We start from the raw sequence: 18,733 nt of genomic DNA, 5'->3' as shown, positions 1-18,733 counted from the left end.
TTTGCAGCACGTGGACTCTAAACCCTAGGTGAGGAGGGTGCAGTACAGGGGCTGGAACAGGTGAGGTGCAGGCACGCCTTCATCTTGATGTGCTGTGAGGATGATGGTCTCATCAGAGCCACGATAACCACCATCTGTTGAGCAGGGTGACACTGGTGAACACAAGCTGAAGCTCGTGACTGCTGCTGAAGTTATTCTGGCCAGCGAAGCATATTTCTGAGCACTAGCTAGCCAGAACTTGGTGTCACTCTACGTAGTGAGAATTAACAGCATTTGCCAGTCTTCTGCTCCAGTAGCTGCTTCCCAGCATTACGTTTGTGGTGTTGGCCCAGGGTTTTTCAGGCGTGTGTGTGAAACTCTGGCACATTACTGCTGATGCTGGTCTTTAGCTTGTAGCCCTGTGTGATTATTCTTACTGAGCATTCTCTTTACTAGAGAGCAAAACTACAGAAGCACAACTTCTTTCCTTCCTATGCAGGTTGTCCTTGAAAAGAAATTTTATGCCAGGCCTGCCTCTGCTGTTCCTGCATACTTCCAGCTCCCCACAAAGCTGATTGCTCGTGCTGATTCTGCTCTTCCCTTGAAGCTTTGGGTGTGATCATTTTGAACCTTTTATGTTTTGAAGAAGTTCCTATTCTCAAAAAGTGCAAACTGCTAAATACTAAGTTCAAACCCACTTGCTTTCCTTAATTACTTCTTAGTAATTGAGGATTAGTTCAATTTCTCACAGGGTAGATCTTTCCTGTGGTCCAGCGAAACAGTAGGAGCAGGACTGTCATTGATTTTGGAGTCTTTATGGTATGCGACTGGTCTGCCCATGAGCTTCCAAAGCACTTCAACAGGTGACATGCAGAAAACAGTCTTTGCAGCTAAAGATGTTGGAGGCATCTTCTGGGAGGTCTGTGTGCAATTTAAACTCACTTTAAAGTCTCACTAGTGACTTGGAAGGGCAAAGCTTCGTACACCCTTCTTCTAGAATTGTGTTTTGGAAGGTGGGGAGCTGCCTCAAACTTCTTCAGCAAAAGGCAGTCAAACTTTCAGTGTTAGTTGGTCCCTCCAGCCTGATGCACCCAAATGTGCTCTCTCTTTGTCTCGTGTTCATGTTTGTCTTCTGTAGTACTTTTAACAGGCACATTAAGTATCTTGTATGTTTGAAGATGAAGCACTAGAGTTAAGTGTGTATCCATAATGTATAATGAAGATTCTAATCACATTTTACTTTCATATTTGTAACTATCCAATTAAGATACACAGCCTTAATAAGGGGAGAGAAGTGGTGTTTTTGACAGTACAATTTCTTCTTCAGTTGACAAAAAACATCAAAAAATATATATCTTTTGATAAGAGTCTGTGCTCAAAACTTACCTTTGGTATTTTAGGCTGTACTGACTATACTCTGCATCATTAGGAAACTTACATTATAATAGGGTTTTTGCAAAATAAGCTATTTTCTTGAAAGGTTTGACCTAAGAAGCAGTTTGTTGAACTCATTTACTGTTCCTTCAACTTGATCTGAATATTAGCATCTCTTTTTAGGTCCATCTAGTCCTTTATGCCAAAGGCAAAAAATATGGATCTTCCTTGCCCACATAGCTCTTAAACTCTTTTTGATCATCAAAGAGTATTTATTCCTGATTAATGTGTCAAGAAAATCTATTAGTATGGTAATAGTAGTTCAGTGCCACTGGTAAAATGCACCCAGAAACTTGATTAGCTCATGGAAGCCTTGACATGGTCTGTTCTTTTTATTCCTTATGCAAGGACACATTTTGTACAAAACTAACACTGAGCATTAAAAGCATATTTCACTTCTGAGTGAAGTCATCCTGCTTGATGGGGTAGGGAAGGAGAAGAGAATGCAGCTACGAGAATCTGGTGCTGGGTCAGGGCCAGTGGGGTGTTTTTTCCTCACCTCAGAACCTACTGCATTTATAGGCAAGTCTGAAGACAAGTGAAGTTGGCACTAGCTGTCAAAATTGTACAGCCCATGCAGTTGTACTTTTTGCTAAATGCCTTTTTTTTTTTTAAAAAAAAAAAAAAAAAAGGACATGGTTACTGTTTCTCAGATTAAAAAACAAAACTAAACAAAAAAAAATCCATGTGTACTTCCGTGGGGTAATCAAGCATGTTATACTGATGTTCAAGTACAAAACTATAAGCCTTAGCCTGAGCTCTTGAATTTAAACCCAGCTTCTGCTTTACAGCACTTGAAATGGTCCTTGAATCGTGCTGGTCCTGGGCTGCTCTTTAGTTACCTGGGCAGCCAGCGGAAGGCAGTGGGCTTCCCTAGTGCTCGGGCTTGTGTTCCACCAGTTTGGCAGTCACATTTACAGACTTGTAGTACTTTTTCTTGGGTAACGAACTGTTAGCTTAGTATTTTCAGTAGCTGCTGATTTTGGCCCAAATCGGGATGAAATGCTACTGGATGTGTTTTAAGCAAATGATAGTAGATTTTGCATGCTGGAAGTTGCATTGTTCGCAGAACAAAACAACCAAACAAAAATGCCTCTTACTTTTTATGACTCCAACCATCAAGAAAGTGACATAAGATTTGACTTTTGCTGACTTCTTTTTGTAATATGTTGGCACTCTGTTAATTTTGTACTATTCTTCCTTTCATTCTTTGCTGGCATACATAAACTTGTTTCAGGAGATAAATGCATCAGTTTTGATGTTCAAGATGTTTTTCTAAATTACATCTGTTTTATGAATACAGAACCTAATGAATGCATTATAATGCCTGGAAATTCTATAAAACAACAATTCCCTACTTAATGAAGCTGCTGTTGGATCTCTGATCTTGAGTTTAAGTGACTGGAAGACGAGGTGCTGTAGTGATGAGGGAAGGAAATCTGGACAGTTGAGAGAGCAGTGAAGCGGCATTTTTTTGCTGAACTGGGATATCCAGAAATAGGTGCAGGCGGTTGTTTAAATGCACTATGTTCAGCTCCTATTATTTGTAACTCATCAAATCACCCATGCTTGTTTCTTTCAAACTGTATTTAATTGCTTCAAGGACATGGAATTGGTCACTACTTGGCCAATGTACAAGAATATATGAAAGCTTGCAAAACTTTTTTTTTTTCCCTTTCCCCTAAACAGAGCGTTTGCTGAAGATGACCTTGGAGGAAAGACGCAAAGAGTACTCGAGGGAGTATGTTGCATTGAAAGATATTCCAACATGGATGGAAGAAATGAAAAGTAAGAATGAAAGTGATGGTAAGTAAAATGGGGGAGTCTTTTTAAATAGAGACTGTTCTGCTTGCTTAGCCTGAAGTTACTGTTAAGAGAGCCAGGACTTAGAAACCCTGTTACTGCTAAAAGTGGCAGCCCTATGTGGGGGCAGGAGTGCTTCATTGAGAGAGGTGGGGGGTGGAAAACACCAAAATACCTTAAAGCCTTGCTGGCATCCACTAATTTTGCAAGTACATGCAGACAGTCATAACAACACTGATAGCCTTAAGTATACGAATTAGTTATTCTCTGCCTCAGTTCTTAGTTTCTAGATAAGATATTTTCTAGATATTCCAGTGATCAGCCATGCGTAATCCTCTTTTGTCTTTAAAATTTAGCAGGCATCATGGAGTGGGGAATCTGGGCAAAATGGTGGTGTTCTCGTAGGTAGCTGAAAACAGCATTTGTTCCTGATGATCCAACATGTTTGCTTGGGCTGAGGTGCACCAGCCTGGCATGCATGAACCCCTCTTCTCTTAGTGTGTGCAGCATTATCAGGATGGCCAGTAGAGTTGTCCAAATACTTGCAGTGAACGCTGTCCAGAAATGTGAGTCTGATTTAATAACATAGATCAAGTAATTGAGGTTTAGATGGATGAGAATTTAATTCTGTTACAGTGCCTCATTCTTTTTCTAGTTCTCCTTCATTCATGTGTGTGTGAATAGGAGGGAATTCTTTGGTGTGATTTCCTTTGTTTTATTTCTGTGTCTTGGCTTAATTTTGATTCTTGCAATCTAAGTATGCAATGTGAAGTGCTCACAATTGCAGTTTTCTTACTGCTGCAGATACAGGAGTAGGTTTCTGGCCCTTTTGTTACCGTTAGGGGCTAATACTTACTAGTATGAACAAGAGTATAGGGTGATCTTGTGACCATGGCTGACCATAGTCTTTATGATAATATTCAGTGTAAGATTGTAGTACTTCCTTTACAGTCTCGAGGGGCTAACAGAGTTGCAGATACCAATGTCATAAGCAGATAATGCTTTCATCTCTTCCTAAAAGCCTCCTTAATGACTTTTGAAGTGAAAATATATATCAGAAGTTGCTGAGCTTTTAAACTCTGACATAGCTTTATTACAACAGTACTCACAGACCTCTTTCTCCCATTACAGTAGGTCTTTGATATCTTGTAAAGAAGCTTGTCCATCTAGAAAACAAGGGCTGCATAATAATCAAAAGATTACCTGACTTCTCCAAAGTTTGTTTAGGAGGTCTTTGACATATGAGAATATGCAGTCTGTCATGTAGTTTAACTGGGAAATTCTTTATCCTTCTTAGCCTGAGCTATGCTTTTATTCTGACAACTCTCAAACTCAGTATGAGCTGCTGAAATTCACAAATCTCCTGCTACATGTCCTGCTGAACCTGACAAGGTGTGGATTTATGTTGCGATTGCTGTTACACCTCACATAAGCAAAATGTCAGTGTCTAATATGTGGGTATTGGATCATGGCAGTAGTGAATTTATTCCGTTGTAGATGTTCTTGCAATCCCTGCTAGTACCCAGTGCTCTGCAAAAATGCTGGAAGGCAGAAGTTGTTCAGAAACACTTTCTTCTCTGCTATTCAAGGCTTTTGTTAGACTGCACATTCAGGAGAAAATATCCTTAGTTTTCTAGATTTATTGTAAATAAGCCATGTGGAATAGTGACCTTGTAGAAGGTTAGAATACAGAAATAATTCCACATTTCAACTGATCAGTGCAATTAAAAGAAATCTGTGTTAGTGTAACTTTTACCGCATCTGTTTCAAACTTTTGTTTCCCTTAAATGTTGACTCCACTCTGAAGGCATCAAGAGTATACGAAGGGATGAAGCTCCAGGTGTGCTGAAGTCTGTGATGACTTGAGAATTCCCTGCTCAAATCCTGCTATTTTCTTCAAATGAAAGGCTACTTCTTCTTGCAGTGACAAACTAGAGAGGTCTGAAGGAGGAAAAAAAAATCTGTACGCTTGACAAGCCAAGACAGCAACTGATGAGGAATGTGGAAAAAGCTTTCTACCATTTACTTCAAACACTGTATACTGTGAATAAATGACAGATTGATTAGTAAAGTGTGGAGTAGCTGTTCAGGAAGAGTGATGAGGACAAGTCAAGAAAGGAACCAAGAACAAATAAATGGAAGCAGGTGTGATCAATCTTCTGCTGGAGTAAGAAGCTGTAGGAGAAGGGGAGAGCCTCTGGGCCAGGCATAATGCCCACAGATGCACCAGGCTGGAAACAAAAGGCATTCAGTACTACACAAATGTTTGTACTGACTTAGGAAAACCATCTTGTGAACAATACAAAGACTTTATGGTACCAGTTTTTAAACGTGAATGGCTTGCTGGAAGGTGTTATGAGATTAGTTTGGCACCCGCTCTGCAATGGAAGTTTAACAGGACATTATTAAAGCCTTTGGAACTGCTGAAGCTGAAAGGATTGAAAAGCTTCCTGTTGGGAAGGAACCAGCCTCTGACTGTTCTCATACCTCTGTCTGGTCTTTAACAGGAAGTTTGGAGAATATACCTTAGTTGTAGAGGGAAGTTTCTTCCCCTGCTCCTCCTTCACTCTCTGGTGTGAAGTGGTATTCAGAACCAAATTGCAAACCATACCTGTAAAGCTTTGAACAAGTTGATCTTAAAGTGAGTTATAAAAAGGCTGGAAATCTTAACAAGTGTGGGATGTGTAACAACAAAGGATTCTGGGGAATGAAATAAGGGAAATCTCAACGGCAACTGACAATTCCTTTGTCTTTAGTGATTTATTTTTTTTACAGCAGCAAATGTGTGAGAATGATGAGGTTGAAAGGAGCTGTGTATAGTTCAGCCTCAGTTTTACTCCTTTGCAACTGAAACAAAATCCTGCAGTTTTATAAGTCATCTTACATGGATGTGGGTCTTGACGTGCCTTAAGAGCTGAAATTGGTTTGTGTTTTCACATGGAATTTGGCCGATACTTCTGATGCTTTTCGCTGTGAGTGGGGCAAGGAGTGATGTGGAATGGAAGCACGTGAGCTTGGTACCCACTGCTGTGAACGGAGAGAAGCAAACTGACACAGGCATGTGTTTTTCTGGGAGGTCTATGGTGTCAGCATCCCTGGGGTTTGAGAAACAACTTGCCAGACTGTGAAAGCGGACCTCAGAGATCAAGTACCATAATACTGTCCATTCTCCTTGCGCTGCTGTTATTTAGGAGCGGTCCTTTTTAGTCTCAGAGGAGATAGTAGTAAGGGAAAGAATCTCTTTATGTCTACAAAACTTCCTCAGGAGTAAAACTTTTGTTTTAACCACTGAGAATATGAGGAACTGTCCACTGCAGGGACTAAGAACGACCCTGTCATACAGGGAGAGGTAGTATGTCAGCACTGAAACCCATCCTTTCTCCCATACCTCATCCTTTGGCTGTACTTGAAGGCAGGCACTTCTCATCTGTTTGGTTACATACTTTGAAGAACAAGTCCTTCCTGACAACTTACAAATAATGGACTTTTTTTCTGAAGTACTGGATTTTCTATACTTCTGTTTCAATGCTGTTTTATATATATACAACCTTATACTAGACACTTATCCTGTACAGAAATGGTAATTTGTGTGTTGTTATGCTTGGTGAATAAAGAAATGATGTAGAAGAATAACTAGTGATGTGTTTTGTTTTTTTTTTGAGCTAAAAGTACTATCTTTTTCGTGAATACACAGTTATTCCTGAAGATGTCTTTAGGTTTCAGCAGGGAAACTTGGGAAAAGGCTTCTTCTTTCAAAGAACTTTTCTTTGAAAGCTTTTCTAAAAATCAGTGTTTGGGGAGTTGTGTTGCTGTTGATGTTTGTTTATCAGTAATAGATAAATGCTTTATATTAATGTAGTAATTCTAACAACAGAATTCAAATTTAACTCCAACATTTTATAATCCTGCTGTGGGCTATCGTAGTTCTCAGGTTTTGTTGGTACAAAGAAAACAGCAAATTCAGGTGATGGTTTAAAGGTGTTCGCTAGTGGTAAGAACTACTTTCGATTCCTTTAAAAGGAAGGATACAGCAACTTGTGGGACTTAAGTTGTTTTTATTTAAATGGTATGAAGGGTCTGCAGTCTCTTTTGTTTTAGCAAGTTTTGAAATACGTAGATGTTCTAGCTGCCTTTGAATTTTCTTAGTCTCTTACTTTTAGAAAATGATATGGTTGAATGTGTTCAAATAATCTACTTGAATGCCAAAGGTTTTATGTATAATAGTAAGGTTTGGGTTTAATACCAGTATCTTTGTACTAGAAATCTGTAGACATCTGAATAGTCACTGGGTTGACACAAGAGTATAGAGACAAAGCAGCTGTATAAGCCACTCAGTGCTTAATGCTAAAAAGAAAGTTTATGATAATATTGAGCTTTATTGACCAGCATTTCTTGAGATTGTTAACTAACCACCAATAATACTGGCTACTTCAGAGCTTCTCCTGTTAGTGATGTGAGTGTCTCTCCTGCAGGAATCATGAATCAAGGTGGTGATTGTTCTTTTACCCGTCTCTATCTTGTTTTGCTTTTTTCTTTAAAAAGAAAAAAAAACACACAGCCACTTCAGAAAGTAAGCTGCTACCCAGCTACAGGTGAAAATCAGTCAGAAACGTACAAGTAAGAAACAGGGTCTTGTTAAACTGCTGTTACCTCTAGTGGGTCATACAGAAGAAGTAATTACGTTCTACAAGAACATTAAAACTTTCAGAAGTTACTTGCTAATGATGGGGTTCTCTCAGTCTGTAATAGCTCTGCAAAATCACGCTTCCAAGATCACATACTACCAACAAAGCAAGTCCATCAGCTTGCATTATCTTCTTCCTTTTAGTGACTTGAACAACTGTCTTTAAAACAGATTTCTACCTGAGTGACAAGGATGAAAGAAAATTGAGACATTTAGCTCTGCGTGATGCTTGCTGTCTGTCAGTCAATGAAAATTGTGCTTTTGCTGCTGGCTCTGTTTGGTTAAGTTAGTAGCACAAGAACTTTTCGGCCGAGCTAGTGTATAAAATGGGAATACCTTGCATGTCACAGTTCAGGTTCATCTGTTGTGGTCTTAAATGTGAATTTCAGCTTCACTTAGACTCAGTGCTGTATTTGCTTGTTTTGTTTCTTTGTTTTTATTTTAATGTTTTGTATATTGGATTAGCTCTTCTAAGCGTACACCTCAGGTGTTCTTTTCCAAAGACGGCTTTGCAATGCACGGAGATGGGAAAATATCTCTGGGAGCAAGTTCATTTGAGAGTAGGCTGAGAAACAGTTATCTTTTGGATTTGGTTTGCTTTTATTAGCAAGTATTCCTACTCATGTGGTGATAACCCTGGCGTTATTAGATAATTCAAGTAGTGTGTTTGGGGGGGAGGTAAGCTGGTGAACAAAAAGAATCAATGTGTATTTGATTGACTGTGTAACTTGTTGGTGAGCAGTATGTATATAACCTTTACAGGATGGACTTCTTGCCAGAGAAATAACATCTGTTTTACAGTTCTCCTCAAAGAAAAATCTTACTTTCAGTGAGATGGTTATTAAAAAGCAAGAATTCAGCTCAGTTTATTTATACAGACATATATATATGTCTGTATAAAGACATAATGTAAATGTTCTTTATATATATATATGTAAAGAACACATAATTCAGAGTGGTTAATTCTATATAACAAGATAAGTCACTTGTCCTTGATTAAGATGATGACTTCTTTGTAAGCTCTTGTTCTGTGATTTGTTTGTTTTTTTTTTTAGCATTTTTTTTTTTTTTAACATCCACATAGCATTAAGCTGAACATGTCCTTGATGAAGCTATCATTTATGGCCCTTTTCTATGCATCTGAGAACCCCTTGCATTTTGATGTGGCCAACCACAGTTAACTATAGGAAAGGATGCTGCTATCAGCAATAAATTCCAAGGTGTTCCTTGGAAATGGCTCGAAGTGTGGTGTTTTCCTAGTTCCAGCCTGGAGTTTTTCTGTGGCTGACTTATCTCAAATTTAAGAGTTGAAGGGGAAAGAAGGATAGTAACTTCTTGAATGAGATAGCTGTTTGATGTATATGGACGGAACAGTAATTGGTCATGTGTATCCATTTCCAGAAATTTCTGTTTATGTATTTGTCTGTTTTTCTTCCCTGATGGACTTATTTTTCCTTTCAGTTTTTGTGTAATGGATGAGCTCCCTTTTGCAAGATCAGATCTCCAAATTAATTTCTTGTTCTATGAAGACAGTTTCAGTAAGTCATCTAGTTTTGCTCAGTAGGGTAGTTTGGCTAAAACCTTAATCTATGACTTATGATAGATGGTAGCATGTGTGCTCACAGTCTTTTGCAGACAGATGTGAGCTGATGTGCCAGCCTGACTAAAAACCATGCGTCTCTGATTAGCTTGAGGCCAAGATCAAGCTGTTAAATTGTACCCTTGTCAGTGCTGAGTAGTGTGGACCTGGTGCTGTGTTGACTGGTTACATGACTTCCAGATAACCTTCACTTCAAATACAGGCCGGTGTCCACCTGCAGAAAACTGGGACCTTCTTTTTACTGAAGAAGAGAGCTGGCGTTGCTTGCCTTGCTTCACTGCAGCTTAGTTGTGACAGACATCTGTAAAGATGCTGAACTACTGCCTCAAGTAGGACTTGCTGCCTGGGGCTAACAACAATTAGTGATCACGCAGGCTAGGCCTGCCAGCTGCTGCTTTCCAGACGTGGGAGGCTCACAGCAAGTCTAAAAGCACATGGATATCTTTGTGGTGGCTACACTCCCTTGATAAGGTAGTGGTGTCACTGATAGTTTAAGCTCATTGAGCTCTCTGAGTGGTAGTAGCCAACTTTCATGCATAGCTGCGTTTGCTTCATGCACAATTAAACACATGATTACATGTGTGTTAAAAAGCTAATCACTGGAAACCAGATAAGCTTGATTTCCCTTTTCTGGTTCACTAGAGCCGAACTGCTCGGTTCAGTAGAGCCAACTCGCTCACCACAGAGAAATGTCTATAACAGACAAGTAACCTTTGAGTAAGTTGTTGTAGTACTTCCTACGTGAGGTGGTATGAGGCTTTCTCTGTGAGGTGGCGTCTAGCTGATGTGCCACCAGAAAATCCAGCTGGCACAGAATTCATCTACCCTGCGGAAAGGGCTGCATACAGATGTTTGCTACAAGGTGCAGGAAATGTTTTCCTGTGCTGGAGAGTAGGCTTGAACAATCCAGTTTATATTTAAGCTTTTATTTTGCACGGTTTTAAAACAATTGAAATTATAATTGTGTGGCTCCATTTCACTAAGATATTTCTTATATAAATGGAGGGAGTTGAGCATCATGTTTGTGCACAGCAAAGGTTTGCAGCTGTTTTGTGTTAAATGGGCACATAGGAGTTTGTGTGACCAAGGGCCTTCACCCAAGTTTCCAGTTGTTCTTGTGGACAGGATGCTGTAGAACTCACATCTTCCAAAACGAAACCTCTCAGCATCATGTTGATGTAGCCAACACATTTATTTCTGCAAGTTGAAGTAGTTCTCTACACATATCCTTGCAGGAGTAGCATCTTGAGGAGTTAATGATCAAGCACTGAGTTGGTAAAGACTGTTGTATAGTTTACCAAGAGGAACCTCTCCGAAAGACTGAGTCCATCCATAATGCGGATCTGAAGAAAGAGTAGAGCTGTTTGCACATTTGTTTTACTTCAGAACACTTACCTGCCCCTGGCTTTTCTCACATAGGCTTTTTTTATGTGAATGTGGGCCGTTTGGATGCTCTCCTTTATACTGATGGTTACTCTGTAAAGGTGTTCAAAGTTGCCTGTCATATTTGTGCAGCACCTGAAAAGCATTTAGTTCAAGTTCAGCCTGGGTTGGATTGATTTCTGTGTGCTTAGTGTCACTCTTTTTGAAAAAGGAACTGCTTAGAAAAAGACACTGCAGGGTTCAGTTCTTGGATGAACATAGTGTGTGTTGTATTGCTGTACTTCTGTTGGAACAGTTAATCTAAATTAGCTGAAAGAAAACCCCAGACTTCGTGGTAACTGCCACTGAGGGTATGGATCAGTTATGTTTGAAGAAGCAGAGGCAATCTCTTTTCCACTTTTTTGCCAACATAGTTTTAAGTTTAAGTGCATTACAGGTAACTAAATCCAGATAAAATAAGGCAGTGCTCACCGAATTATGCCTGCAAGGACTTATGCTACAGTATTCTAGTGCTTTAAGGCTTGGTGTCCGTCCCCCGTCCTCCCCCCCCCCCCCCCCAAAAAAAAATAAATAAATAAAAATTGTATTTTATGTGGATTTGCAGAATAAGATGGTACTAAACATTGCTCCCAACTGTTACTGAGTTGGTATTGCATCCTATTTCTGAGGACCTTACAGTAAGCAACTATGGTTCTCTGTACTGGTGAGAATGGGAAGAGCCCTCTTGAAATACTTACAAGGTTTACTTCGTACCTTGCTGTTTGGATTGAAGTTATATTGTTTCTTAGGATAGTGAATTGCTTTTTTTTTTTTTTTTTTTTTTTGTCTTTCCCCTCAGGTGGGAAAATGCTGCAAGGTAAGCCTGACCCAAGTCTAAGGTCTTCATGCAAAAGACATTTTTTTGTATTTGCATAAAAACATACCTATCTGTACCCCTGGCACTAGAAAACTGAAGTCCCTCTCCCATCTCTAAGCAGCGTTGTCAGTATATCTCATGCAGAGATGTTCCTGAATGCCGATGGCGTGAAATGTTTGCAGGAGTTACGTAGTTTGCTGGTAGTAACTTCTTATTTCCAAGCTCCACAGTAAGTACTACAGAAGGTATAATGCTGAACTAGAGAAATGGTTGCTTAGCAATGGTGTAGGAAATTTATATGACAGAGGATGTAGAGTAAAAATTGGCTGCTTAAAAAGCTAATGAATTTGCACACTTTAAGCTTACTTTAATTCTGCTTGATGCCGCATGTGTTGTGTACGCCTACTAAAATGTTTATACTTCTAGGTGAATAAAACAAATGCTGCTGAAAACGTAACACCTGGTCGCATACTGCTTTTTTCCAGCCAGTTTCTAAAATTGGCTGGAGTAATACTGTGGTAGTGTAAGTTTGGGGTGAAGGTGATCTCAGGAAGTACTGGACTGATTTGGGCATACCAGTAATAGTGTTATGAGTTCTGAGATATTATCAAGACATGGATCTTGCAGTTAAGGTGATCTGGTTTGTCTTTGAAGGAGTCTAGTGAAGTAGCATCACCCCTAGTCTTTCAGCTTTATTAAAAAAAGAATGAACATCTTTCTCTGATGCCATAAATAGTAGTCAGAAAAAGTGCATGTTTTTTTGTCTCTCTGAATTGTCGTTGTTAATTACAAGTTCTCTGCAGTAAAGACAATCAAGTAGGGATTGGGTTGGAAGTGTCACGGTGTAGTTCGTGTCTCTGTGTGGCCTCAGGTGACTGTTTAATGTACTTCCTACAGAACAGCAGTGAGAGTTGGACTGAAGGATCTGTGTATCTAAGTTTTTGGTATCCCTCAGATCCAGGTACTCGTGATCAGGCTTGGGCAAGAACTTAATAAATATTCTGTCCAACAGTGTTGTTAGTCCAATACATTGTCACGAAGCCTCAAATCCCTCTGAAGCCTCACATTAAGAAGAAGAAAAAAAGACAACACAAGATAGTTACTGAGTGAGTTTCTTTAAATATGTAAAGCACAGCTCCTTCTGGGGTTCGGCTAAAGCAGCAGACATGCATATGGCCCCGAAATAGTGAAACCTCAAGGTACAGAAGCAAGCATAGCAGCTGGATGCTGACTCTCCAAGTAAACACAAAAATACCCTAGGGCCTCAGCCTCCTTACGTTGCGTCTTTGCTCTGCCACTGTGCATGGCAGTGAGGTGAGCAGACTTTGATTTATGAATTGACAGCTGTGTGTCCCTGCAGACCAGATCGTATCACAAATGCAGGCTGAGTATGTATTCCTTTTCTTGTTATCCCTGTTACCACTGCTTTCCCAAACTTCATTCTTTGGTATTTCTGCATTGCATATGAAGTCTTCCATAGTTTCCCAGGAACTTCATGAAAAGGTCCAGCCTTTCTGTGCTTTCACCTTCGTCTTCTCACAGACAGTGGGCTAATTTTGCCTCTGCCTTTTTTTTTTTTTTGGGGGGGGGGGTGTAGACTGAGGAAATGTAGGAATGTATTGCTGCAAGGACTACACAAGACCTTTGTAACACCAGAATAAACGCACTGTGCATGAGCATTATTGCATGGATTGTTAGGAACATTGATTTCTTTGTCAATTCTCATGGTATAACCCTCTCTGTCTCTAACCTGTGACATAGCCTTCAGTGTCTTCCAGTTCCATAATATGGCTGAAAAGTAGAGACTCTTAATTATCAACCTGTTTGTGGGCTGCTGATAAATGTGTATTAACGTGGATCAGAGGAGTTACTTCTGGGTAACTCCTGGGTAAGGTCTGGGGCATATCTTCTCCAGCCTAGACCCCAGCTCTCCCAGTCTCTCCTTTATAGAAAAGAAGTCCCGGGTGGGATCTTGTGTTTCTAAACATGACAAGAGGGTGTAAAAGGGACAGGAGGCAGCTCCGGCCTTCTCAGCAGTGCGCCGTGACAGGACAGGAAGCCATGGGCACTACTTGAAAGAGAAAATCCTTTGAAAATAAGAAAGTACTTGCTTCCTATGAATGTTTGAACCCTTCAGCAGGTTGCACAGATTGGAGACTCATGGAGACTCCACCACCATCCTCGGAGATGCTCCGAATCCAACTGGCCAGGCTGCTGGGCAGCCTGCTGTGGGTGGCCCTGCTTTTAGCGGGATGTGCTGGGCTGGACGTCTCTAGAGGTCCCATCCAACCTCATCCATTCTGTGTTTTGTGGTGTCTGTGTGCCCCACTGGCTTCATACTTGACTACAATCCCTGGCTAATCCAATTATGCCACTCTGTAATTAGCTGAAACAGCGTATTGGCAGAGTACCATCAGAGAAGGTGTTGGTGTTCATCACTGAGTGCCTTTAACTTGCATGTAGTGCTGTGTTTTTGGCTAGGTAGAAACCAATTTGTCTATGGCAGCTGTTCCCTCCCTGTGCCCAGGTTCTGTTTGTGTTCAAGTCCAAGAAGTGGCAGAGCGAGTCTGTGCTACAAAACTCAAGTACTGCATCTGTGAATGCTTTCCTGTGATGATGAAACACGTGGAAATAATGCTTATCTTGATTTTAAATAAGCAATTGCCTGTCCTGCACAATCATCCACTGTTAGTAGGAGTGGAGGCAGGCACGTAATGTAACAGATCTTACAATCTGGCTTTCCTAAAGCTCTGTAAGCGTATGCAGAAACAAATGGAATGGAAAGCTGTGGGGTTAGTAATTGCTGATAGTTTGTCATTTTTAATCTGTACAAGACATTTGTAAAACAAAGCATGGGGAGGAGGGGTTGGAAGCAGTGAGGACAACATGCTGAATATTTAGTAGGATGATTGCTGCACTGTTTCTGGTGGTTAGATGCTACAACTTGCTCTACTCCTTTGTTTCTTCAGCAGCCCATGTGAAGAAAAGTGGAGCAGCGTCCTGATCCTGCCTTCTGTTGGGTTCTCCTGGGAGGGGAGGTATTGGCCTTTGCCTGGGGTCGATGTTGGGTCTTGCATCCCTTGCTTGGGGCCTTTACCCAGCACTGCTCGCTGGCCCTATTACAGATTGCTGTGGGAGAAAGCATTGTGGGGACACGTGTTTCCATAAGTAGCTGTTGTGGCAAGGATGAGATAGCAGAGATTTTTCTTGTTTTATTGGAAATAATTTATTTCCTACAGCAGTGAATTCTATAGCTGTCTATAAATGATGAAACTCACCCATTTTCAGCTTTGTTGCTTGCAGTTTAGTTTGTTGCTCATATTTTTATGAACTAGAGGGAAACACTGAGAAATAGGATTTGTTAAACAAAATTTAATTTTAACACTGCAGGCTTTTGAGTCTAGCTGCAGTAAATCCTTTTCGTTTGTTCCTTCTTTGATTTCTTCTCCTATCTGCTTTTGCTCAAGGAATGCCACGAGCTTTCTTTGCCAAAGGTATTGCTTTACACTATGGGTCTTTAATAACTATTTTTTACTACCGTGTGTGTACTCTTTCATTATCAGAGCTGAAAAATTACAATGTGTTTTTAACAGAAGCTCTTCCAGCTGCAGGTTTTTCTCCTCCCTTTGGTAGCAAGCTCTTTGGTATTGCTGCAGGGATTCCTGTAATTGGACGTCTGAGACGGTTTCAAAAATTAAGATGCTTTAAAGCGTATGAGAAGTCAAAATCCTGTTCTGCTAAATTGCAGATCAGGTGTTAGTCAGCACGGGTTACCTGTGATATCCTTTGGAATTTGAAATCTTGATTACGTCTTTGAGACAAGGGTGGGGAGGGAGTACTTGAGAAGACAAAAGACCAGGTGAAGAATAAAAGGGGGCAAAAAAAAAAAAAGCAAACTTTGAAGTATCAGTTTCTATACTGAAGGTGATAATGTAGCGGGGGAAAAATGTGGTTTTCTGATCAGAGGGGTTAACGTGCCTTCTGAAATCTGGACAAACTCTTGATGGAAGTTTCTTGGACACTGGGTATTTTAGCAGGGACTTGGTTTGGGTTGGTTTCACAGAGGTGTTAGGTCTGTGGTGTGCTTCTACGTTGTCATCCCAGCGTGCTCATGCCTTTGATGGGGGCTCCCTCTAGTGAGCTGTTCATAAAGTCCTTTTTCTTCCAAGCTCTGAAGCGCTGCTTGCTTTGGTTCAAAGCATGGTTCTTCTTTGCTAAACCTGATATGGCTTTTTCTGCAGATGTGTAAGGTGCACCTGGGTGCTGGGATTGTCCTTGTCTTTTGGCGCAAGCTGGAGGGAGCTGCAAGTAAAGCAGGGAGGTAGGACTGCCTATTTGCTCTGTCTGGCATTAGGGCCTGAGCCGGTGTACTTCATGTTTGGAGACAGATGTGGATAGAAAGAGCTCAGAGACATCATGAGTGTAGTTGAAGGTCCAAAGGATGTGACCTCAGTGAGGAAGCTAAAAAGGGAAACCAATTTCTTAATGAAAGAGCATGGAAGAAGGAAAATGCCGGTGGTGGGTGGAGAGAGGACAGGGCACCAGATGTTTGCATGGGGATACAACAGGTGGGCTTTGCTTGGCAAGCTTTTCTTGACAAAGCTCTTCAGGATAAGCTAGTGCAGTCTGTTCACAGCTAATGCTTTTTAAAATCAAACTTGGCACCACTGAGATATAACAGGTAGAAATACTATGCAGAGTATTGCTGTGCACAGGTGGTTGAGCTGCAATTTGAGGAATTTGTTTAAAAGAAGTAATAGCAAATAGCTCATGGTTATTTAATACACACTACTTGGCGTGCTTGGAAACATCCTTGCAAACAAAAGCACTCTGTGATATCAGATGAGATGAACATTGTTTATCGTATTGGTCGGGACCCTCTTTTTCTTTGTCCACCTTGGATTAAAAATGTAAGTGTGCCACTACTGGATCGTATCAAAGGTCTGCATTAGCCCAGTGTCTGCTGGCCAGCTAAGGATGCCAACAGGAGACTGCAGGAGCTGAGAAAGCAGATGGAAATGCTTTTCAAGGATACTGTTTTAGCTTTTGTCAGCCTGAAGCAATGGGGTATCTTAATCTAACAGCGGCATCCTTGTGCTTGATGTCTTCAGATGGATCTGATGATACAGATTTGTCCAGCTGCTCTTGGGCTTTCTGTAACTCTTCACTATTAAATTTGTAGAAGAGTATTGCATATGGTGGAAGGGATGTGTGTGTTTGTTTGTTTTTTGTTTGTTTGTATTTTTTTTCCTTCTTTGCCTTTTAAATCTTCTGGATTTATTTGAATCCTTCCTAGTTGTATTATGAAAAACAGTAAGCACTCAGTTTGCTTTCTCCAGCTTCGTTGGTAAGCTCTATTCTGCTCTGCAGGATATGGACTTCTTCTGGTCCTACTTTGTACTTTCAGTTCAGCAATGCTTTTGCTGACATGAAAGCTGAATTGCATGTGGTTTTGTGGATGTGGGTGTTGTGTAGGTTCATGCAGTGGTGTAATAAAGGCTCCTCCCTCCTTTCCTCTTCCATCCTGTTACATAGAAAGCAAAGCTGTCAAGATAAGAGCTTGATACAGCAGTGCATGTGCATTACTGGACAAAAAGTTAGCCTTACTTGGGTATGACTTCAAACAAATGTTACCTTTTTTAATAGGATTTCATTGTGTTACAAATCAGTCAGTGCACTATTGCGTTACATGTCCCTTTGCTTTCCGTCAGCTAAACACAAAACCAAGGTGAGGATAGTTCTTGATCAAGCTGAATTGACTGACTTATTGTAAAAGCTAACTTAATTTTCTTGAGGAAAGGAAGAAACATCAGTGCTGTGTTGTAAGCAAACGGTCAGATGAGAGATGTGTGTGGTTGGTTCAGCGTCGTGTTTCAACAACCAATGCCAGAAACCTTGGGAAGTGTCTAACGAGGGGACAAATGTCTGGTGCTATTTCCTTGCATTTTCCTTAGCCATGTGTTGTTTGCACCTTGGAGGTCTTCTATGCCAGAAGTAGTATCACCGTAATTAATAGGGTGAAACTCCTGAATGAAGTTTCTTTTTATGGGTTTATTCAGTTCTTCTTTCTTCTGATGCAAGTTTATTTCTGGCATTCACAAAAAATGAGTGGGATAAATAATTTCAGTGTTTTTTCTTAGAACTCGTTGCTGTTGGAAGGAGGCTCTCCTATCTCATCATATACGGCAAGATCACCCATACTTGCGTGCTTAAGTTAGGATTGGAACAGGCTCCTGAGGGTAGTGGTCAAAGCACTGAGCCTACTGGTGTTCAAGAAGCATTTGGACAACACCCTCATGCGTTTGGGGTGATTCTGTGCAGAGCCAGGAGCTTGATGGTCCTTGTGGGTCCCTTCCAACTCAGGATATTCTCTGACTTTGGCTCTCCCACTGCTCTGACAGTAGACACATTTGTGGATTGTGTCTGTTTGATTCTTCTCCTTACAGATGGATGCAGTGCTACTTCACAGGTTGTAGGTAAACTTTTTCCAGGCTTATTATAAATCTGACATCAGTAATTTTCAAAGATGCCACTTTCAGTGCACTTGGCCTAAATGAGAATGAGCTTGTCTTTTTGCTTTCCTCTCCCTGGGATTCCTTTTGGATGAAACTTTCTCCACTGCTGCTGTCTGATCTGTGAAAAATTAATCTCCTTTTATTTTTTTTATTTGCTTCTGACCCAATCACATAATCTTCATGGAATGCTTAAAATATTGCACTTAAACTGTAGTTTGAGTTCAGTCGTAGTCATGACTGCTATCTGTTCACACAACATGCATAGCTATTTGCACAAGTCCTGAGATTAAGGAAAAAAATAGGTATCAGAATTGTGGGAGTGGGGTAACTCAAGAAGGCCAAACTAATGCTGTTTATTGCTGCTTTGTTACAGCTCACCACAGTGTGTGTGTTTTGTGTTCTATTTAAGGAGCACCTCCCAGTAAAACCTTCTTTTAATTTTGAGTGCAAGATTGACATGGGATAAGAAGTGGGGTGCA

The 18,733-nt window shown here is 40.6% G+C and overlaps 1 protein-coding gene across 4 annotated transcripts in view; it reads left to right on the top strand.

The window, feature by feature from the left end:
* The window catches only part of MACROD2 (mono-ADP ribosylhydrolase 2), an 862,160-nt gene that overhangs the window by 1,398 nt on the left and 842,029 nt on the right, over positions 1-18,733 (top strand). For 3 of the 4 annotated variants that reach the window (XM_027453320.3, XM_072035275.1, XM_027453322.3), the window contains exon 2: positions 3,103-3,219. In XM_027453320.3, coding sequence (XP_027309121.2) covers positions 3,103-3,219 — 117 coding nt within the window. Of the gene's footprint in view, positions 1-3; positions 29-3,102; positions 3,220-18,733 lie in introns of those variants that run through there. The other variant, XM_013099839.4, reaches the window with a different exon arrangement.

Source organism: Anas platyrhynchos, chromosome 3, assembly GCF_047663525.1.
Source record: "Anas platyrhynchos isolate ZD024472 breed Pekin duck chromosome 3, IASCAAS_PekinDuck_T2T, whole genome shotgun sequence".
NCBI lineage: Eukaryota > Metazoa > Chordata > Aves > Anseriformes > Anatidae > Anas > Anas platyrhynchos.
Note: the sequence above shows the minus strand (reverse complement) of the source record. Positions and strands in the feature narration are given on the sequence as shown.